The following is a 25125-nucleotide window of genomic DNA, read 5'->3' as shown; positions in this document are numbered from 1 at the left end:
AGTGGTTATTTCTAATAATTTTTATATTTGACTAAATATTAATTTCACTATTTTTAAGAGAATTATTGGAAATATTGGAAAAATCTAATAACTGTAAAAAAGGGAGCTCTATTTTATTCATCAATTGCCTGATCAGAAAATGTCAGTTGATAAATAATTTTTTGTTTGAATTTCGTGCTAAGCTATACGAGGGCTATTTCCGCTAGCAGTCCTTAATATAGCAGTTAAAGACCCACCGACGATTGTAGGGCTACTATTTTAAGAATAAATAGTTGGATTTACCATGACTTTATAACACCCCTACCGACAAAAGAGCGAGTATGTGTGACGTCGATTCGACCATGCGACCCTCAGATTATGGGATGAGCGTCCTAATCACCTGGCCAATTAACGAATTATGAAAATTTTGAAAAATATCATCCAATTTGATAATACAAAAATATATTACTGTATTTAAAACAAAAAATCATGTGTTGCATTATCAATGTTTATGATTGGAGAAGAGACTTGCTGTAGAATCAGCCAATGGCAGCCACAAGTTACTCACCTCTAATCTGAAATCTCTGTTTAGTGAAGGTTTAATAGTGTTAAAATAAAATGATTATTTGATTTTTCTTGTCTTACAGAATTTGTCTGCATTGATGATTCTAGTTTTCTCCCAGTTTATTCTGTGTCCATTTGATGTGGTGTGCTCTGCAATGGCTGAAATTTGTGTTTTCATGAATGTTGTACTATCTTTATGTTCTTTTATACTTCTCCCCGAGTTTCTCCAATTTATGTATCATTGCAGGAACACAAAATTGCATAGATGACATTTTTGAGATTCTCTTTGGTAGGTTGCTGTTTGTTTTTTTTATCAGAATGGACCTAAAGGTATTGTAGGATTTCCACTGGACTTCTATATTGAATATCTTGGACATGCATTTAGGTTTTTCACTAAAATGTTGTTGGTATGGTAGGTAAATGGTGGTAGTGGTTCTGACTTTCTGATCTTTTCTTTCTGTCGTGGTCTTCTTCAAAGAGTTTTTGATGAAGGAGGAAGTGAACCATTCTGTTTAAAACTCTCTATGATATTTTGGCATTCTACTCTCTTATTTAGGCATTGAATTATACCACGTTTTATCGAGGTTGGATGATAGGACTGGAAGTGTAAGTATCTGTCTGTGTGGGTGGGTTTTCTGTACACAGTTGTGGTTACTTGTCTTGTTTATTTGCTGATGAGTATGTCAAGAAATGATAAACTCTTTTATATTAATATTATTAAACCTTCACTTAACAGAGATTCTGGATTAGAGGTGAGTAACCTGTGGCTGTCATTGGTTGAATCTACAGGAAATCTCTCCTCCAGTCAAAAACAGTGATAATCCAACCAATCATAACACACTCTCCACAATCCATCAAAAAACTATAAAAAGACCAACAACACCTACACAAACACACTGACCTGAAGACGAAAGGCTGAAGACTTTCAAAGCATCGTCCTCTACACTTGTGTCTCCACAACAGGCAGTTGTTGTCCATTCTACAAAGTTTTATCAAGTAACAGATGTACAATTTATGGAGAAAATGTGTTGAATATCAGGAATTGTCAAACAATGGTTCACAAAGCTTCAATCAAGAGAATTTGATCTCGCCAATTCCATACATTCTAGACGGCCAAGATCAATCAATAAAGATACCCTGCAAGTCATAGTTGAAGCAAATTCAAAACTGACCATGCAAGAAATGGCTCAACAGCTCCATTCAACAATCATTACCCACATACACAAGCTTGGAAAAGTTTTGAAACTTGGACAATGGGTTCCATATTATATGATGAATAATCAAAGTGCTTTGAGGGTCACCATTTGTTCATCTGTTCAACAAGAGATGATAGTGAACCATTTATAGAAAGAATTATTAGTGGTAAGGAAAGCAGATTTTTTTTATGAGCACAATCAACATTAGAGACAATGGTTGAACTTCTGTCAGACACCTGTTCTAACACTGAAAAGTGGTTTACACCCAAAAAAGGTTTTGCTTTGTATTTGGTGGAACTGGGAGGTGTAATCTATTATGAAGTTTTGGATCCAAATCAAACAATCATGGCTGAAAGATAGTGTCATCAGTCAGAGAGCTTACACCAAGCACTGATAAGAAAAAAAAGAGCTGCATTATTAAATCAAAAAGGTGTAATGACTTTTCATGAAAATGCAACATCATACACTGAAAAAATGATGCAAAAAAACTTCAGGCCTTGAAATGGGAAGTTGTGCCTCATCCATCCTATTTGCCAAATCTTACTCCATCTGATTACCATCTTTTCAGATCCTTACAATATTACCTAGGTGGAAAAAGGTATGCAAATAAGGAGGAACTCAAATTTGACTTAAGATTGTTTTTTTGAATCCAAACCAAAATAATTTTATTCACAAGGAATCCATAATTTACTCAAAAGATGGAGTTATGTCATAGAAAGTGAGGGCAAACATTATGGTGATTAAATTTGTAATTGAAGACTAATTTGTGTTCAGTTTATTAAAGTATTAAAAAAAACTACAATACTTCCTTTCCAGTCTGATATTTACAGGATAACTAATGTTCATTATTTATGTTTTTCTCTAAAATCACAAAGAAAACGTAATTTTAAAGCTGTGAGAGTTATGTCTGACACACAACTGTTTGTTACAAATGTTCAGTGATTTCAAATTACGCTTAACAGTTAAACTTTTTCTATGCTCACTAATGCAGTGTTGTAATTTTGTAGCTAATGCCTACAGAAGTCTTTAATTAACTTGTAAGAGGTTTTAAAGAAAATACTGTAGCTCAAAATGTAAAGTTGAAATTGAAGTATTAGAGAGATGGAGCTACAGAATTTGATAACACTGAGATCAAAAGACTTAATATATGTATTTCTAAAGATGTGATGTAACAGTTTGCATAATATTCAAAAATATATCATATATACAAGGCAGTTAAGAGAGTAGATAGTTTCTCAAGAAAGAATGTGAACCGGCCAGTGTTTTAGCTTTATCAGTAATTTTTTACAAGTTGATTAATGTTAATTAACATCACTTGCAACATTAGCTTATACAAAACTTTTGGCAACACAAGTGCTTAAGTTTGTTGTAGTTTTAAATAAGGAAATAATGTAAGGAAGGTATAAAAGATTTATGTAATAACAAGATATTTTCATTGAAACCAAAGATGTTAACCTCTAAATACATTCTAATTTATTTATCATTCACCATTCTCATAATTCTACTTCAACTCTCTTCTTTGCAAGTTATGAAAATGCTCCTTTTAGAGAATAAATTATGCAATTAATATAAAAGGAAACAATGCTAATAGGTAAAATAACACAAGGATTAAATGCAGTAAAAAAAGCTAGAATAAACCATTTTCCTTAGAATTTTTAAAATTCATAAAAGTATAAATTTTGTGCTAATTTTAATGATTAAAGTTGATGCTAAAATTCAATTAAGTTGTATATGCTGTATAATTACTTTACATATTAAGACCAGGTATTTAAAAACATTATCTTTTAATAATTAATAAATTTATACTTCAAAAAAGTACTTTTTAGTAGGGATCTAAAACCCAATGCAATTATCAAAGTTCTTATATATAGGGTATTGGACATTTTTCTTTTTTAAATGTCCTTAGTTGATTTTTCTTAATAATGTCAAATCATGTACAATAATTTTGAGAACTTTTATTAAAGATATATCAGCCTTGGAATTAATGTACAAACTATTACTCTAACTTCTGATTGATAAGGTTCTAGTATACAATGAGCAATAACACAAAAAAAGTGATGCACAAAATTATGATCTTTCTGAAATCATTGTGATAAATTTCACAAGAATGTCTTAAACACATTTTTGTATACCTTTATAATGCTAATAATTTCAAAAAATAAACAATTAAGGTTGATCACCTACTGGGCAATCCCCATCAGGATAATTGTTTGGCATGTACAAAGTGAAACGAAATACTCCTCCTTGGTAATGCCCTTGCCAGATGAACAGCACTCCAAACCATTCTATTAACACGTAAATAAGGCTTAAAATATATACACAGACAATGAAAATAAACTGAGAACAAAACAATCTGGAAAATACATTTTAATTTAACAAAAGAGAGTATCAATCTAATACATAACTCACTATACACATTTAGAAGTTTTGAGGTCAATTTTTTTTACAGTGCCTTAATTTTGCTTCACTGATCTGTTATCTTTATCTTTCTGGAAAAAAATCTTGTTATTTGGACTTGTTTACTACAGTTTTGGAAAAACCTTTTGATAATGTGCTATGAAATAAGATTAACTTAGAAAATCTCATCAGTATGGATTGGGAAGAATAATTAATCAAATGGAAGAAAGCATATGGTTAGTACTAAAGTTCCATCAAACTGGATCCTTGTTACTAGTAGAAAGCCTCAGTGCTCAGCATTTGGGCCTCTGTTTTTAAATATTTGTATTAATGGTATTAATAGAGTTACTACTGGTACATTAATAAAGTTTGCTGCTCACATTAAATTCTTTGGTATTTCTAACCATATTAAGAATGTTGAGGTAGGTACAGTACCACAGAATGACAAAGTTCTGTACTTGCTTTCTCTTGGAGAATAAAAGAGAGGGAGAGAGATAAAGGGAATCTGGATAGAGTTTAACCTTTCATAATGACACTTTTTAAACTCCTATCTGCATATCACAAGGTTACATTAAAATTTAAGCAACTTTTCAATCATATTGTAAAGAAATTATTATCAAGTGTGTTAGTGTTTGATGTTTTACATAATTTTAGTTTTGTTTCTTTATTTCAAAAGAAATATTGAAAGCAATAATGAAATCTCTTACTTTTGTATTATGTGACAAACTATAAGCAATGCTAAATTTGGCAAAGTAGAGTTTGAAGCATAAATAGGTGGTCATGTGTCTACAAGTCTAGACAGTAATTTAGTTTATGTACTCTTTTGAAAAGTATGTTTCAAAGATAAAATACAGACTACATTTTGTCAACCTCTCACAGGTGCAAGCCCCATCTTCCACAGTTAACCTGTTTAGTTGGTGTGCTCTTTTGAAAAGTATGTTTCAAAGATGAAACACAGACTAAATTTTGTCAACCCCTGACAGGTGCAACTCCCACCTTACACAATTAACCTTTAGAAGTTAAACATACTTTTAACATGTACATGCTTACAACTGTTAGAAACAATTAATCTCAAACTATAATTCAACAACAGTTATTTGAAATTAGCACCAACCTGTTGTCCTCAAATAAATGTAACTGTTTATACTAGTATTGGCTACTTTGTTCACATTAGCACTTCATTTGTTTCTTACATAAATGTTATAGAGAGACACTTAAGTTGTATGTACATTTTTATATTTTAGTTAATTATGTATTCTGTTTTAAAATTCACATTTGAAAGGTTTAATAACTGCTACAAAATAACCAAACTTTGCCCTTGCTCTACACGTCTTACAGTACAAAATAGTGTATTAAATTATTTTTGTCAAAAATAAAGATATCTCTGCTGTTCATACCATTCTACTGCCTGCTGGTTCCTGTTGACATGTGATGTATATAATCAACAGTAAGAAACAGGAAAGGAAAATGAAACATTTAAATTGAACTATAATTGAAAACAGATGTGAAATTATGTATATGATCCAAGGAAGATATTTTAAGATGAATTATTCAACAGAGTTAAAATGAAAAAACACATTTCTATTTCTTAATTTTAAGCATTTCATTGAACTATAAATGAATTATAATTTAAAACTTAAAATATTCTTAAATCAAAAAAGTATTTCCAATAGTACTTACCCTCTACTTACATTTACAACTATTACTCAACTGCCAGGATTTCTTCCTTTGTCCATCTAAGAATTGGTCTGATTTTTCTCACTTGCTTCAGTCTTTTATACACTACTCAATTGCTCTTGCCAATATTTGTATCATGACACTCTCCACCTGTGTCTCTATCCTGGTGCTGTTAGAAACACCTTATTCTGAAAATGTTATCACATTTTTATGACTGATACCATCCCAGTCTCTAACACTGGCTCTCAATGGAGAGGAACAGAGGGAGGAGTGTATGAGAGGGGTAAGTATTAGTGGAAATACATTCCTAATTTAACAAAATGTTAATTTCAAAAAATACTCACCCCCTCTTACACTTATAGTAAAAATCCCATATTGATAAGGTGAAGGGACTGATGAAAGCATTATCTGTATAAATCATAACTGAGTCAATGGATAATTCACACCCTAGTGCACTACGTCCAGAACAGGTATGTTCTTCATATATGGGTGGAAATGTTACCTAATTTATCAACACTACAAGCCAGACCCAAATAAAGTAGCCAAGATTTCACTACTCTAAATTGGAATTAAAAAGCCATGTTCCTTATACCTCACACTGTTGGTTAGGACAAGCAAACTGTAAACTACATATATAGATATGCTCCCTCCCTTTACCATCTCATAGAGATATGCTATGATATCATCAACAGTGGACTACAGAAGGAATTTCATCATCTTTGTTGGCACATCAAAATCTACGATGAAGCCACTAGAAACAAAACAGAGGACAGAAGGCACATGGAAGATTTAAATATGTTGTTAAGTGGAGATTTGAAGAATCTTTCCCTAACTTTCTCATCATATTGAGGACATTCCTTTTCACTAAGTGTGTGAGCAATACAACATATAAGAACTTTTCCAAATTGAGATCCACAATAAGCCAATTAATGCTCAATAACCTAGCCATCCTCTCCATCAAGCATGAACTAGCTGATTCAATTAATATATCTGTTTGCCCATCTTAGCTTAATATTAAAAAAAATTTTCTCTAATGTTTTATACCCCACTCAAATGCTTTAGGTGAATTCCAATTTTCAAACTTCTTCTATTTAGGTACAATATATGAACACCTTATTCAAGACATAAAATGGCTTTTAGTGGGGAGGTAGGATGGGACAGTGTCAGCAGAGGAAAGTGTTATTAAAAATATATTTTCAGTGTAAGAAAATGTTAGCTTTCAAATCAAACTAAGCATCCACTGAAAGTATGGCTAAAATTCTACATTGAGGCTGGTGTAAGCATTATCCATACAGAAAACATCTGTAGAGAACAAGAGTGTACCACAATAAAAATTGGTATAAGAGTGGGAGAACTGCACTACATCCAAAACAAACATGTTCTTCACCTGTAACTTTGCTCTGACATCAAATGTGGAATAAAACACGAGTAATTGTCAGTGGAGATCAGACCTAACCAGACTGCTAAAATTCCACAACTTCGGGTTGGAACTAAAAGAGTTGTGGCACCTATGTACCATGTTAGTGGCATATATATAGACACACACACACACACACACACACACACACACACTTAGTTTTCATTGTATCCCAACCTGTAGCCAGAGTATGATACACTTCACCACACTGGAATCACCATGATGAAAATGTAAACAGTACCTAAATAGACAAACTTTCTCCTCCACTTGAAAAAGTCCAAAAGGCAACACACTAGGCATAGAATGATGGGATTGTGTACACCATACTCAACCAAAGGAACAAAACTCGTACAGTCTGGAATTATGAACACTCATCCTTACTCCTCAACCATATGGAGAAGGAGTATTTCACTTGATCCAGAATTATGGAGAAAGCGTAGAACCTGCACTCAACCAATGACCTAGGATGAAACCATTTTGCATTTGGAATTTTGAGGAGATAGCTGACCTCCTTTCATGAACATTGTACAAAACCAACACTGATTAAAAAGAAGAGCCACACAATCCTCAACTGGATAACATCATGTCAAACTTCAGCTGAAATTACAAGTAGGCTCAAAAGCAAGAAGGTGTCACTCCTACTAACATCTGGGAAAAACATCCAGGGACCCAAAAAGGAAGGCCCCAACTTCACCCTCTTCTCCAAGACTGGAGGAACCTATGTCCATCACCCCAGCGACTGGAAACTGGGGTTTGTAAGGGTTCTCAAGCTCCTTTAGTAGTCTGGTGAGTAATACATGTCGGGAAGTCCTGAGAAGCAGTGTTCTGGAAACAGTGCAATAGGCAAACCAATTATAAACCATGGAGCTGAGTCTTGAATACAGGAACATAGTCCATGTATGGAAAAGGCACAGCAGTGATAGTGCCAGAGCAGACAGGTTTAGCTGCAGTGTCTGCAAGCTCATTCCCACAAATAGCAACGTGGCCTGGTATCTAGATAAACTGGATCAAATCAGTTTTGAATATCAGCAAGAACAGGGTATAAACTAACGTGAAATGGTTCCAGGGCCAGTAGAGAACTAAGCAAGTGAGTATAAACAGTGCAATTTGAGTACTGCTTATCTTCTATGTGATCCAGGGCAAGAGAAATGGCATACAGTTCAGCAGTGAACACAGAAGCTGTAGAGGGGATTCTGTGCACAACCACTGAACCACAACAAACTATGGCAGAGCCCACAGAGTCACCCGATTTTGAACCATTTGTATAAGTAGGAAGGGAAGGATGGTTTGAAAGATGTTCAGCAAATAACAGACAGTATTTCCAATAGGGAGTATCTGCATTTCTCAGATGACTTTCAGATAGGTCACATTTGTGGACTGTAATAAGACATGGTGGGATGGGCTGACTGGTGGATACAGTAATGTTATCCAAGGACAAACCCAATTCACTCAACTGCTCTTGGATAAGAAAGCCAAAAGGACCAATGGCAGATTGCCTGTTTTGAAAAAGCATGGCTCATCAAGGAAAAAAAAAAACACAACCCCAGGTGGGATGCTTTGGTAAGGAATGAAGTTTCAAAGCACACAGTAGACAGTTGCAAATGGCAGAGGTGCAAAGGACGTTCATGAGACTTTGTGTATAAGTTCTGAACTGGGAAGTGCAGAAAGCCCCAATACAAAGCCAAAGTCCCTGATGATGAATGGGGTCCAGCATTTTTAAGGCCAAGGTCTTGGCAGAGCCATAGATCAGTGATCCATAGTCTAGTTTCATTCGAATAAGAGAACAATATATCTTTAGCATAGAACATCAATCCGCTCCCAAAATGGTGGAAAAAATGACAAGGAGGATGTTCAGTGCTCTTGTACATTCGACCCGTAGTTGCTTGATGTGTGGTATAAAAGTCAGCTTACGGGCAAAGATAAATTCCAAGAACTTTGATTCAGGGACCACAGGTAGCACAACTTCACCAATACGGAGTTTAGGATCAGGGTGAATACCTCGTTGGTGATAAAGGTGCAAGCAAACAATTGTAGAGACAGAAAAGGTAAAACTGTTTGCTGTGGTCTACTTCAATATATGATTGAAGGCAGTCTGTAGCTGCTGCTCAATATATCACATGTTCAATGACTGACATGGATGTGAAAGTTGTTGACATAGGGCCAGTTTACAACAGTAAGAGGGAGTTGTTCTGTGATGGCATTAATCTTTATAATGAAAAGTGTGACACTCAAAACACAGCCTTGAGGGACTCCAAGTTCCTGTAGAAAAGAACAGAAAAGTGCTGAACCCACACAAACTTGTAATCACATGCCCATTAAAAATTTTTAAATAAATATGGGCAAATGGTCACGTAACCCATATAAATGGAGGTCTTGCAAAATACCATTCCTCCATGTTGTATCATAAGTCTTATCAAGGTCAAAGAATATTGATACAAGATGTCGTTTGAGAAAGGCTTCTCTGGTTGAGGGTTGAAGCGAATCAGGTGGTCCACGGTGGAGCATTGTCATCAAAACCCACGCTGGGTGAGCGAGAAGAGGCTGTTTACTTTGAGGAAACAAACAAGATGAGAATTAACAATCCTCTCTAAGATTTTGTATAGACAGCTTGTTAAAGTAACTGGATGGTAATTTGAAGGATTCTTAGGATCCTTCTCAGGTTTAGAGTTAGGTAGGAAAATAGCCTGGTGCCAGGCATCAGGAAAAACATTCTCCTGCCAGATCTAGTTAAAAACAATCAGAAGAATAGCAAGAAATGCAGGAGATGGATGGCACAGCATTTAACAGTGTATATCATTAGGTCCGACCAACAAAGGGCCAGTTTGAGTTCCACAAGTGTAAAGGAACGATTACAGTCATAGAGACAATCAGCTTGAAAGGAAAGAGGTAATCACTCTGCCCGAGTCTAGTACCTCAACGAGTTAGTACAAGCCACATAACACTTGAACGTTCTTACAGGACATACCAACAGATCAGGACTGGGAATGTCATAAAGGTGAAAAATGGCTGGCAAATGGATTAGTAAGAAGGCTTCTCCTTTCCTGATTGCATGAGTCTTGGGGAGAAAAGACCTATCAGGGTAAAGCAGGACAAATGAGCAATGATAAATAGTCCAATGCACATGAATTGCAAACAATACAGACCAACAACAAAAACAGTATTTAAGAGAACGGTGAAGCAAAGACAAAGGAACTAAGGCCTCAAAAGGAGGATGAGACATAAAAAACAACTGTAAAATCCCAATTTGGTAACTTGAAAAGTTTGCTTTAGCCAAAGAATACAAAAGGATTCTAGCAGACCTTATAGAACTGGGGATTCAAAATCTTTCCAATATTTGGAATGCCTAAAAGTAGTGGATAAAGATGCCTTATATAAAGCCATTGTAGACAAAGCAAGACCCTTCTCAAATACCAATGTCATAAAACAGGATATGGTAAATACTTTGGAATGAAGAGGGTTCAAATATCTCTCAATACACAACTGACAATAAATATTTCACTTTTGTTGATAAATGATCATGGCTGGCCTACAGAGAGATTTAATTAAATACAAAGGAACAGGAACACAATTTCCAAGTTTGAAGATGGAGTTTCCATATATCTGGGTGGAGAATGTCTGATCAAGGTTGTCTCAGCAGAGACTGAGAATATGAAAGAAATAAAGGTGGACACTCCTGCAGGTAGTGAAGAAGCAGAAACTATGCTTGAGTTGGCCAATATGGTGTAACCAAGAGAACTCAACAGGGAATAGAACAAACCACAGTTAAAACCTGGGTAAACAGCCAAACTGGAAGAAAAGGCATACAAATATGAATCTGTCCAGTGCTAAATGAACACATCTACTGCAATGCTTGAGAATAAGGTATTGAAGATCAAAACAACTTCAGTGTAGGATTCCAATGAGTCACAAAGGCATTGATCATTGGAGATCCAAAATGTGAGTAAATCCACTTATAAACCTTATGATGTAGCATCAGTTATGCTGGAAAATTCAGTTGGGTTAAAACAAGTGATCTGAAATTAAATTTAACCCCTTTGGAACATGACATAGTTAAAGACTCGTAGGATAAGAATATGCACAGTACAGAAGGTCCAAGGTATGAAAACAAAGGTCTTGAGAATGTGTACTTCCTCGAAGAGAAATCTGAGATACCACCATGGAATTGTCAGAATGTATCATATCAGTTTTTCCCTTCAAGGAAAACATGCTTTGAACCATTGCTCAGTGTACTGCATGAAGTTTAAGAACATTGATGTGAAGGATAGACTTGTCTTCCATCCAAGTACCCTGGAGCTTATAACCTTGAAGATAAGCACACCATATCTGAAAAGATGTCTGAACAGATGGATCTTGGGATGAGGTGGTGGAATAAAAGTATTGTTCCGATCCAATCACTATTTCACAAATGACAATGTTGCTCCTATGTAAGGAGACAGCTCATCCAAAGAATCAGGATGCATGATCTATTGATTCCACAGTGATCAGTAAAGGGACATCATATGCATTCATCCCAAAGGAAAGATAGGCTCAATGGATGCCCATATCCAAAAAAAAAAAAAAAGATAACCAAGAGAAGTAAAAGCCTGACAGCTCTTTCCATGGCTTGAAGCCTTATGTATGGTGGTTGAACACATCTTAAGAGAGTATTGAAAAATACACACAGATGAATGAGATATTGTACTGGTGACAAAATATATTTCTTCAGTGTGATAACAAAGCCTAATTTTGTGGCTTTTGAAAGGAGAATCTGAGAGTGTTATTCTACTAATTGATAAGAAGGAGCAAGTTTTCCATATAATGATGTATGCACAGATCCATGTAATTTAGGTGATGAGAAAACTTCAAACAACTCTGCAGAAGACAAAATGCTGATACAAAACAAAAAGGTAAAGCTCTGAACTGCAACGCTCCCCAAAACCTCACAAAAATACAAGAAACCAACTGAAGAAAAGAGGCTGGAGGTGGCTCATCAAAATGTTTCTCTGTTTAGGTCAATTCAGTAAAAGGAACAGCCAGAAAAGCAAGTCTAAATTCTCCTCAATGATTTGCAAAAGCCACCTCAGAATCCTCCGAAGAGATACCCTTAGTTCGCATAACAACAGATCGTATCATGCACTTGTTTGAATGAGACTGACCCATCCCATCAGGTGACAAACACTAGATATGAGAGGCAGAAGAGGAGAGGTTTGCTTGAGCTCTGCAATAGAAACAGTAACTTGAGAATTTAAACTTATCAGTAAGATTTTTTCATTTTTATGTAATTAATAAATATAAACAAAAAGATTGAGATTTTGCCTAAGGTACTTGAGTGGAGTACAAAAGACTGAAGCAAGCATTCTAAGTGCTTACATAGGCAAAGAATCAAAGTCTTAGAGATTGAGAAATGGCTATATTATCAACAGACTTAAGTATGATTTGGAAACAATTTTCTTAGTAAAAGTAACTAGTGGGTTGGCTTCTTAGTTCAGTAAATACATCTTTTGATTCTTACTTCAGTGAATAGGATACTAGTTACTGCAACACCTGCAAAATTAGTAGTGATATTAAAAATCACAACTCTTGTTTTATTGGCTTATTGACAAGCCTTATTTGAAAAAGGAATGAAGTTGGTCAAAACATTTTCATTGTAGAAGCTACTGCAGTTACCATGTACCACAGTTAATAAAAACATGGGGTTTCATGTCTAGAGAAATGGTGACAGGAATTATGATTTGTTTTATAATAAAACTTGCTAATAGCAATAAAATCATTATGTAGTAACACACAAGAACAAAGTTCATGTTATAATACACCATTGAGGTCTTTCAAACAAAACAATATGATTCATGTGAGAATTAACTTAGTAAATTTATTATAGCCTTAGCATCAATAAACAGAGAAGTAATGTACATGTACAATTATTAAAACTGATTATGGATAAAGCTTTTTCAATGAATCTTTTATAAAGCACTCTTCAACATTCTCAACACCCACAACAACTCATGAAGTTAATAAAGGAAATGATAAATTAATTTTGAATAAAAATCAAGATATCCTGAAGTTTAATGAACTGTAAACCATGGTCTGTCTACATATAGTTTTAAAGAAGCAACTGTAAGTTAATTAAACAAACTTACTATTCAGTCATCAAAGAGTATTCCACAAAGAATGGTGCATGACTTGGGTCATTTCGTGAGCTAATTGTCTGGCCAACCACATTCAGAGATAATCCATACAATGGAACTAAACACAAAACAAAACCTGAAATTTTATATTTTACACAAGTTTAGTTTTAGTAGAAATATATATTAAAACAAATACAGAAAATAAACAAAATCATTAAAATATTTTAGTTTTGGTAAAATAAAAAGTGACTGACAAAGTAGTTGTAGCAATATTATTCCTGAGGCTTAGAAATGGTTACCAGAAAATTTTAACTGAAGTCATGAGTACTGAAGAAATAAAATATTTGGCACTTAGAACAAAGATTTATTCAAAACTTTTTCTTTAGCCTTTGATAAATCTAGAGAGTGTTGCCTGAGGGGTGGAGAGATGCTTACGTTTATTTTATTTTTAAAGGGCATATTAAGAGTTAGAGAAATTATATGTCAGTTAATCTTACTTGCACAGTGAAAACAAATCTAGGTCTGGTAAAAGAAGATTTACAAAGTAATTGAGAGAAAAATTATGTCATAAAAGAAATTAAATATGCTTTCACCAACGGAGAATCTTACTTATCTGTTACAAAGGAAAGATTGTAAACTTGATGAACTTGGGTTCTCATTAAGCTTTTGATAAGGTGCCACATAAAAGATTAGCAAGGTAAATCACACCAGTAGGAGTTAGGTAAAGACTGGACAGTGGTATTATAGAGTAGCTGGAAGAAAAAAAAAAGAAAAAAGCAGAAAACATTTGCTACAAAGTCTAACCAATCTAACAGACCCTTGTTTTTAGTGGAGAAACTCAGGGGATCAGTGGTATGATACTGATGTGAAGAACTAATAAATTAGTCAAGTTTGCCAATGACAAACTCTAATTATTCTAGCTGTATTAATTATGTTGAGGGTCACATTTTAAATAGGACAAACATTTGGTAAATTATTTTTAACTATATTAAGTGCAATAATTATTATAACTTGATTATGCATTTGATATAGATGGTTTTAGATGTGGCAGATAAGTCATTTAACCCTTTCATGACAGATCAAAGACCATATCATTAAGTTTGTTACCTTGCATTCAAAATTTTAATTTAATTAAAAATTTAATGAATTTACATCAGTAAGTTTGGAATCAAACTGAAGGTTATAATTCAAACTTTAATATAATATATGAGTTAATTTCTTAATTTAAAAGTAAATATTAAAAGAACACATCCAAATATAGATTTTAGTGAGTCGCATGGTATGTTAAATGTAGCACTGTTTAAAATTTGATGTTTGTGATGTCAACATACCAAATCTATAGTTTTGTACATATTTAAGAACTCAATTTACAAACATTATCAAGTTATAATATCAAATAAGAACCTCATATCTTTTTATTTTACTGAGATATAGCTTATATACTGAATCAAACATTGTGACCCAATTCACCTCTTTCCATTTTTGAAATGGTTCCTTATATACAATTACTTCAATATATGACATGAATAACCAATAAACAGCTTAGAATATCCCCAGAGTGGTTTTACCTACCATTTTAATCTTTGAAAAGGCTTCCACATTCCTTCAATTCAAGATTTAAAGGTTGCATCTTTAGCCTACTTGAAGTTTCATATTTTTTTTTTAATCTAAATATATCTTAATAACTAAGATTAATAAATTATAGTGGAATTGAATGGTATCATTTTGGTTATTCAACTGTATATGTACAACCTAAAAGAATTTTAAAAAATTGTTTGATATCCTCCAGTGCAAAATTTTAAAAGGCTTAGCAACTTGTGTCCAGCAGCAACCAAGTCCAAAGTTCATAGCCAAAAGAAATAATTGTTTCCTTTACTTCTTGATTTATCATTTTATATTTTAAGAAAAATAAGTTTAATAATTTATTTCTAAATCGGAAAAATCAATATACATATATATATTGTATAATAATTGAAATATGACTATATATCACAAAATACTTGTCCACTAAAACACAGCCACGACAGGGAAAATTAAAGATCAGTTATATTTTACTGGATATAAGTGCATGTGCTCTGCATCAATGAAAGATTTGTTATGTAATTAGGCATGACTGTAAGGTCAATATAATAAAAAAATCATATGAAAATATATACCATTATGAGACTTAAGCTACTTAAACATTTGTATTTTCATCTTATAATATGTAGTCATTCTAGCACAAAAAAAGCATAATTTATATTTCCTAATTTTTTTATGATGTTTACGAGGTTGGTCAAGTGACTGACCCTACATAGTTTGAGTAAAAAAACTCAAAAAATATAAAGTCTTACATCTGATTTTTTTATATAGCATACTTGTAATGTTTACTAAAAGTCTACCACAGTTTGTGAAGATACACATACTGTATCAAAATTTATAATGCAAATACTTAATGCATGCAAATGTGTAGACAAACTCATGTATCATACACCAAACCCATAGCGAAAGGGTTAAGACATCTAATAGCACATACTCATTACAAGTCAAAACAGGCATTCCTTTTCAAAATAAATAACTATATAGTTGTCACTTGGAATACTGTTTACTGTTTTAGTGCAAAATACACATGCTCCTTATAGAAAAAAAACAAGAAAAGTGTGGCTGAAAGTACCAACCCAGGATGAATCACAAAGAGCACAATAAATACATTTAAAGAAGAGCATTACTGCTGTGACAGGAGAGAGATGACCAAGAGGGGTGGTTAAATAGGATGACATGAAATAAAAAAACATCACACAAGAAAGAGAGTTGCTTGAAATGTATGAACTAAGAGCAACAAATTCTGTAAAAACATTAAAAGCAAAATATTACGATGGGAGTGGGGTCTCAAATTTGAGAGATGACACAAGAAGACTCATTACTATTGTTTGTTACTTTTTAAATTTTATTTCTTCTTAAATATTTACAAATAGATTTAAGTGACATCTCTCAACCTGAACAGCTGTTAGATGCAGTGGTCTAGAACAGTGAATAATACAAAGCCTATTTGAGCATATTATTTTTGTTATACAATTATTACTTCATGATTAAATATACACCTTAGTCTACAAATGTATGAAAAAATAATTAAATTTCTATTTAGGATACATTTTTCATTGTTATTCTTATTTTAACAACATGAATCCTTGAGAAAAAAATTTTTCATAATTATTGTAAAATTTCAAGTTGCATTAACAATTAATATTTTTTTAAACTCATTTTTTTTAAATTATTCTTACTTTTTCAATATAAATACAGTATCCTAGCCTGCATTTTTTGGGGTCTACATTTGCCTTAAGTCTCCTTGGCTGCAGTTCTGTCTTCCCTCCCATTATTCTGCCACTGACTAGATAGAAACAAAATCAAATATGACAATCAAATTAATTTTGACCTTACAAGGAATTGGAAAGAATGATACTTCTCTTGGACTAGATATTACTTCAGTGTTTTGAAGAAGGTTACAGACCAAACATGAGCCACTTGCTACTATTTCTTGTAAATCCAGGAACAATGAACAGGTTTCAGATGACAAGTCTGCTAATGTTTCCTTTTTTAAAGTGATAAGAAAAACTGTTCATGTAAGTATAGGTCTGTTAGCATTACATCTGTGATGGATAGTTTTTAAAAGTTTGGTAAAAGATTTGTAGCAAATTATTTCAAGAAATTTTAAAAAAGTTTTGGATATTCACTAAAGGATAATTTTTTGGCATTCATTAAAATAGTTAAGGGTGTAGAATGTGTATATTTATTTTCAGAAAGTATACAAAACTTGTTAAAAATATGTGGAAGATAAGTTAGTTTACCTTTTTGAAAAGCTTTTGGATGGAAGAATACATATGGTTGTTATAAACAGAATTTAGACAACTTGAATTAATGTCACCATTGGCATACCTCTGGGTATAGTATCAGGGTCTTTACCAATTTTGAATTACATCAAAGTGACACAGACAAAGAAATAATTGACAAATTTCTCTAGGTCTTGGATGTTGTTACTTGCTGTAAGAAAGATGCTGCTGATTTACAAAATTATTTAGATTATTTGGTTTTTGGGTAAATAAACTGCTAGCAATGGATTCATGATGGTTTAATAATGAAGATAAGGCAGTTGATAGAACACAAAAAAATTTATTTAGAAGTTTGAATGTTTTGAAATAACTTATTTCATCAACAACAAAATTTGAAAATTGTGTTACTGAAATTATATCATCATCATTAATTTATTTAGTTAAGAAAAGCAGTTAAAGGACTGATAAACCAATGTTTATACATATATAACAATTTTAGGTCTAAAGAACTTTGTGAATCATTAAGAGTCAGGTGATCTTCAGCTATGCAGTAACTTTTTTTTTTTTTTTAACAGAATTCAGGGTCGAAAGATCCTGCAGTGATGACAGAGAAATCCTTAAATGATACATCATGACTTGCAGTTTGAGAATGTACATAACTGGGTGAGTGGCTGGGTTTAAGTAGTGGATAACTGGTTCTTTTAGATACTCCCAATTGTTCACAGACTAAGTTTTTAACTGGCACATTTCATTTTCATTTTGCATAACAAAAAAACCTTAATGATTCACAAAGTTTTAACCCTAAAATTATTCTAAATTTTCACACATAACTCAGCTGTAAAATTATGTTTATAGTTTTACACAAGTTATTTCAAATTGTTCAAACTTGTAAATAAAATGCTGTACATATTTTTTCAACCATTTTCATCTTCATTAATAAATAAATTGATTGTTTGTTCGACTTCCTACATAGCTAACAGGCATATAAATGGCAGATCATGTTTAATTATCATAAAAGCAACATGATGCTTTTGGATTATCACAGGTTAAATTTTATATGACTAACACTTCAGGTTATATCGAGGTAGAAATATAGAATGTAAGCCTAAAAAAATTGTAATTTCATAGTACTTGTTTGGTCTTATTTGAAGTATTATGCAAAGTCTTGAACATCTTACCTTAGGAAAGACACTAAACAGTTAGAAAAGGTCCAGAGAAGGGTTACTAGTATTAGAGTGATACCTAGGATGGAAACTTTGTTATAGAAAAACAAGATCTCCATTTTGTTTCTAGATGAAACAGTGTGGAAGTATAATTTTTTTCATATTTTATTGTAAGAATGGCAAGACTTTGTAACACTGATACAAATTTGGTAGATTATGACTCTTCTTCAATTAAAATAATTTTTGGGTTATCATAGGTTAAATTTTATATGATTATGACTATGACCAATAAGGTGTTTGGCCTTTTAAATAATGAAAATAAGTGGTTTTTATTTATTTTTTTAAAATAGTTTTATCGTCTAAGTAGATCACCAAGTTCCATGTTGTCCTTAAATTTTACATTATAGTTTTATATCTACGATGGAAACAGGAAAGGCTTGTAATTAATAACGTTAGAATTTATAATAATATATGCTTTTACAAAACTAACGGTAGTTATTAATATTAGGGCAATTCGTTTGCTTTGCTTTCCACTTACTTTAAGTAACTTAGTTATTTTCATTAGTAAAGTACGTTAAGTAACTTAGTTATTTTCATTAGTAATAGTTTCTCAGTTAATCAACTGTCTAAAATATTTTCCAAGAAAACTTTCAGTTAAAATGTAATATACAATAGTATTCTACCTCCGCTTTCCTCTTACCTTTATAAATATAATTTCTAATGTTTTGTCTTGCCAGCATACCAGTGACACAACAGCATGTCTGCAGAATTACAATGCTAGAAACCGAGTTTCGATACCCATGATAGGCAAAGCACGCACATAGCTTATAGTGTAGCTTTGTATATAACTTCAAACAAACTGTCTTGGTAACTGCAAAAGAAACTAAAAAAAATTGACACTATATTACCATTATATATTCCTATTTAATACCTGTAACATGAAAGTAAATTTTGTTCTAGCAAAATTAAATAAATAAAATGTGGCATAAACTGACGTTAGAGTAATGCATATGTTGCTGTGTTTTCGTTTTCAAAGATTTACAGGTATCTCACATTTTTAATTAAAGACAGAGAACAAAACAAGACCCCGAAGAATCAAGGTTTTGTAAGAGGAATAGAGTACATAAAACAATAAACAACAACAAAAATATTTCCAAAAAAGAGACTGAGAAACATGCAGTGCAACATCAATATTTATATGAAAGTTTTTATTTTCAGTAAGATAAACTTTAACCCTTCCTTTCTTAAAATAATGCGAATTTAAACAAAATTTAGTCAATTCTTCTAAACAGAATTATTACACTCATTCTCCAGTGTGTTTTTCTTATAGCAAAGCCACATAGGGCTATCTGCTCAGCCCACCGAGGGGAATCAAAACCCTTATTTTAGCGTTGTAAATCCGGAGACATACCGCTGTACTAGCGGGGGGCAATTCTCCAGTGAGGGTGAAATATATATGCAGGTACATGTTTTTAAGTCTATAGTGTTATACAGATTTTAAAACTGTTTTGTTTATTTGGTTTGCATGCAGTTTTAGCGTAAACTTGTAGTTCAGAAAGTCATTGAGAATGGGTCGTTGTAGTTGTTTTGATTTTTTAGTCTCTATATTAGAGACAGTCAATCAATTTTGCCGAGGAGGATTTTGCAGTAATATATAATATAACAGTTGAAGCAGCTACTGATTGTAATGTTTTCTGCTGACCAAGTTCAAGTTATTTAAACAGAACAGCCACTCAATACTATGAGAGAACAAATTCCACAAGGTGACGCTGTCGATTGGACAAATAAACAAAGTTTAACGTTTTTAATTCACTTACACTTGGAGTTCTTTGAATATAGCCTTACCTGAAAATCGTTATATTTAGTTTTATAGAAATTAATTCTGACAGAGTGAAAGCTGTGTGACAAAACTAAACCAAATATAATTTTAATGTGATTCTGTATCTGTAAGCACATACATTCCGTTTTTTATTTCTCTCATAATCAATATTGTATCAGTGTTTACTAATTTTATTCAGTATTGTGAGTTAACTCATACTAGAAAATGTAGTTACCAGATTCGTAACTATTCTTCTTATTTTCTATTTGAATCTGCAGTTATTAGCAATCTAGCTATATGATGCTTGTCGAAAAGTTAGTTTTTACCAGAAAATACTATAAACACATTATAATAAGTCAATATCCTTTCTTACTTATCTACAACCATGCAAAAATCATTTTCTTTAATTACAACATTTAATGGATAGAGGCATGAGTTGCAGCCTTATTTTGTTTATATTACTATATGCAAAAATATAAATAAACAAAAAGTATACATTATATCTAGTGTATATTTAGAAAATGTGTTGTAACGGATTTACTAATATATATGTATTTTAATATCGACGTTTGTTTCAGTTAAATACATATTTACAAATCCATGTAGCTTATACTGTTAAATGTGTATTCCTAAATTTCAGCTTCTTTTCTAAGTTTAGCGCAGATAACTCTCGAGTAGCTTTGCGCGAAATTCAAAATTTTATTTTCAAAATAAAACAATTTTAAATAATTTCCACCCTTTCCTCGTATGACAACTCATATTCCAGGCACTAATCTAGTAAGCCTTCTTTGAAACCTTTCCATGTATTCAAAGTATTTTCCAAGGTAAGGATACCAAGACTGAACGTATTCTAAATTTGGTTTAACCAGTGGCCTGTACAATAAAATACAAATATACTTGTATTCAGTACTTCACAGATACAATGCAAAATCCTGTTTGCCCTCGCACTAACAGTATCACACTGTTTGGATAGCTTTAGAGACTAAACATTTATACTAAGATCCCTTTCCTTTGTAATACTTAAGATTTTTCCCATCCAAATCATACTCAAGTCAAATTATGATAACCAATATTTGTTATCTTGCATTTATTTGCCAAAGTCATGAAATAAAACAATCCTTTTGTAAATCAGCAGTATCCTCTTCACAGCTGGCCACACCCAAAACTTCAATATAATCTGCAAATTTAAAGTAATTTGACTTTTCCTTCATCTATGTAATTGATGTAGATTAAAAATAGTAAAGGTCCTAAGACTGAGCTTTAAAGTACCCAACTTGCAACAGTTATCAGGTTTGACTGAACTCCATTTCTTACAATCCTGTTTTCTTCCATCCAGCCATTGTTTTTGTTGAATTTGCTATCTTATCCCCAATTTTTGTTGTTTAAGCATTTATATAGCATCTTCAACTACCTTTTAAAATCCAGATACATCAATCTAAATCCTTACTCTCATCTACATAAGTAGTATCATTTTTAAAGAATGTCAAAAGATTTGCAAGGCAACAATTTCTTTGTGAAATCATACTGGTTATTGAATAAAATTCTAAGCTTCAAGTTACTTTGCATATCATCTTTTAATAAACTTCCCAAAATGCTTCTCACAACTGATGTATGGCTAATGGGTTTGTAATTACTGGGACGATCTTTATCACTTCTCTAGAAGTTACAGTACGAAACAAATTAGTAGCAAGTAGCTCTACTATCCAATTTTTTTTTCTCCTTCAAACCCTTAGAAAAATATCTGCCCCAGGTGCATTATCATTTTTAAAAACTTCCTTAATTTTTTCCAAACTAGCTCAGAATTAATGCAGCCATCTTGTTTAATATTATTTCCATTTTTTAACTGTTCAAGATGTAAATGGCTGCTTAAATGTTCATTAATAGAAACCAAAGGAAAAAAAAAGAAATTTAATACAGCAGTCATCTCATAATCAAATACTAGATTTCCTCTATAAACTCTCAAGGGTCCTATAACTCCCATTCTCGTATTGTCTTTACCTTTAATGTGTTTGAAGAAATTCTTGCTGTTAATTTTTATTTTTTCTGCAAACCTTCTCTTATACATCATGTTTGATGTCCTAATTTCCCATTTACTATGTTTCTTAATCTTTCAAGAGTGTCCTTAATACCAGTCATTCTCAACTTAAATTTATGGTGTTTTTCTTTAACTTTCCTTTACTCAAAGGACAAGATACATTATTCTCATTATCTCCAATATTACAATATCTGAAAAACTCACTTTAGATATCAGACAATAACTTTTTCACTGTGCATGTGATGCATGCGTGCACACACGTGTGTCCTTATAGCAAAGCTACGTTGGGCTATCTGTTGAGTCCTTGTACAGTTGACATGTAGCTGCTTCATGTTTGGAGTTTAAGTCAGCTTAAGTCAAAAATAAGATCAAAGAACTATTCTTCAGGGATCACAGAACGCACTTGACAGAGCTAAGGATTTGGGCGAATACCCCATTGGTAGGAAAATGCATGTAAACAGTTTCGGTTCACGTCAGTAGATGATTGAGGCCCGTCTGTAGCTGCCAATCAATTAACCTCATGCTCAATGAATGACACAAGATGTGAAGTCATATATTGTCTGTTAGCTACTGTTTCAGTAATAGTATTCATTTTTTTTAAATAAATGAAAATTATGACACTGAAAAACTTAAGTTCCTGTCAGAAAGAACAGGAAAGTGTCAAACCCACAGAACTAGTAGTCACAAGTTAATTAAAAAAATAAAAAACGACAAATGGCCATGCAACCCATAAGTGGAGATCTCGCAAAATGCTATACTTCCACACAGTATCATAAAACTTAAGGTAAAGAGAAACAAATAAGATGCCACTTGAGAAAGGCTTTCCTGATTGTATATTTCAAGTCAAATCAGATGGAAGTACATGGTGAAGGACTGCTGTCGAAGCTTACACTGGATGGGGGAGAGAAGGTTGTCCGATTCAAAGAACCAAACAAAACGAGCTTTAAATATCCTCTTCAAAATCTTAGAGGCAGCTTGTCAAAGCAATTGGATGGTAGTTTGAAGGAATCTTGGGATCCTTCTGAAGCTTAGAAAAATGTTGGACAATAGCCCAGAACCGAGCATCAGGAAAAGCATTCTCCTGCCAAAAAACAACAACCAGAAGAATTGCAAAAGATGCAGGAGAAAGATTGTGCATCATTTCGAAGTGATTATTATCAGGTCTGACGGATGCATTACCAGATTGAAGAAGAGAAAGTTTGAGTTCCACAAGTATAAAAAGCAGCAATGGAGACGATCAGCCTGAAAGAAAAAGATATTATCACTCTTCTAATTCTTGATGGTTAAGATGTGGAATGTAGCATAAGTAATAGATGCAGGAAAAGGTTTTCACCAAGAGCATTGGCAAAGCTCTGGACATCAGGAACTTACTGGTCATTGGAGAACAATTTCAAAAAAAGGAAGAAGTATACTGCCTACTGACCTTCCAAATCTTGTCTCACGACTTTGGTTAAGTACACAATTAGCATCTCTTTTACTACCAGTTACAAAGATTTCTTCTGGTTTTGACTTATCTGCCATGTACGTGCCCGTTGGAAAGTGATGCAGTTTAAAAGTGTGGTATACCTACGAAAGGCATTCCAGGCAGGATTTCACTATTGAAAAAATAGTGTGGAAACATAAAGGTTTTAGGAATACATTGAATAGCTGTCTGTACAATACAAATCAGTCAGTGCTGCCATGCTGTCATCTATCAATGGCTCACATTTGACAGCAGGATCAAGTTGTAATACAGCAGTGGAAAAGGATCATTTGGCTTGGTCCAGCTTCCAGATACATGCAGATTGAGTGCATCCAACATGGTCAAGTGTCAAAAGTAAATAAAAAGTAAAAAGGAGCATATAGATCAATAGCACTAAATGACAAGGTGAAAGAAAATCTGTATAAGAACTAGTACAGGAGAGAAACAAGGTTGTGATCCAGGAGTGTATGCTGTATGAAATGACCCTCTCATCAATATCCACACCACCTCAGAGGGAACTGTATCCATTAAAATCCAACAGCATTAAAAAGGGAGATGGTAACTGGTCAATGAAGGGATAAAGGTCTGGTTGATCATTAGGCCTTTCATTGAGAGAGGTGGAGAGAACAAATGATGGTACAACCCAAAAAAACAGATGTTTACAGACTTCAAGGGTGTATCAAATGGCAAAGACAGGATGGGTACAAGCAGATCGACCAGCAGTGCCACCCCTCTGTGCACTCATCCATCACAACCTGACATATCTATACAGATAAAATTGCCAAAGGATGATGGCACTGCAAGGTTTCAGAAACATTTACAGTAAAAAAAGGCACAGTGTGATAAGAATCCTTAATGTTATCCATATTAAATAAAACCTTGACAGTTCCTCTGTATCAAAGTGGTCATTTTTATGTATGTAGAGAAGAAATGGGTAGAGCCCTTCTGTTTTGGATCACGTTTTTTTGTTGGAAAGAGGTCTGTACAAAGATTCCACCTACTAAGGATGGAAGATGGATTCAAGGAAATGCTTGAACCCATGACCATAGGAATTCCCTGGAAGGAGCGGCAGAGACAGATGGGAGTGGACAGACTCGTCAACTCTTAACCATGGAGTGCTAAAAGCTCTTCAGATGCTTTGCAAACAACTCTGTTGGAGGCATGGAGAGATTTGTCAGCACTTACCCTGTAGCAGTAGAAGAGTGCATCAGCATATGTTCGTGATAGGGTGGGGGACAACAACTTCCGATCATCTGGGAAGAATATAGGTGTTCATTGTCTTCAAACGTTACACCTCATTCTCCACAACCTACTTACGGCAAGAACTAAACCAAGAGGGATGTGAACAATTACAGTTAGCACAGTGTGGTTTCAGGACTTACTCATAGACATCGTGGTCTTTGTCACCACACCAAGCACGTGTTAAAAAACACGGCATCTATTCGAGTGACTGAACAGCTGGCACTGGAAACACTCGAGAGGGTTGGGAACACATGAACGTACCTT

The 25125-nt window shown here is 33.3% G+C and overlaps 1 protein-coding gene across 26 annotated transcripts in view; it reads right to left on the bottom strand.

The window, feature by feature from the left end:
- The window catches only part of LOC143232471 (AKT-interacting protein-like), a 65666-nt gene that overhangs the window by 37676 nt on the left and 2865 nt on the right, over positions 1–25125 (bottom strand). For 5 of the 26 annotated variants that reach the window (XR_013017542.1, XR_013017547.1, XR_013017548.1 and 2 more), the window contains exons 1-3: positions 19004–19160; positions 13347–13470; positions 3924–4024 (exon numbers count right to left, since the gene is read on the bottom strand). Coding sequence is in view for 11 of the 26 variants with exons in the window: in XM_076467975.1 (XP_076324090.1) it covers positions 3924–3956 (33 nt within the window). In the remaining 15 variants the exon portion in view is untranslated. The other 21 variants (XR_013017543.1, XR_013017544.1, XR_013017545.1 and 18 more) reach the window with 15 other exon arrangements.

This window comes from Tachypleus tridentatus, chromosome 11 (assembly GCF_004210375.1).
Source record: "Tachypleus tridentatus isolate NWPU-2018 chromosome 11, ASM421037v1, whole genome shotgun sequence".
NCBI classification, from domain to species: domain Eukaryota; kingdom Metazoa; phylum Arthropoda; class Merostomata; order Xiphosura; family Limulidae; genus Tachypleus; species Tachypleus tridentatus.
The sequence above is the reverse complement of the archived record's forward strand: the minus strand, read 5'-3'. Positions and strand labels throughout refer to the sequence as shown.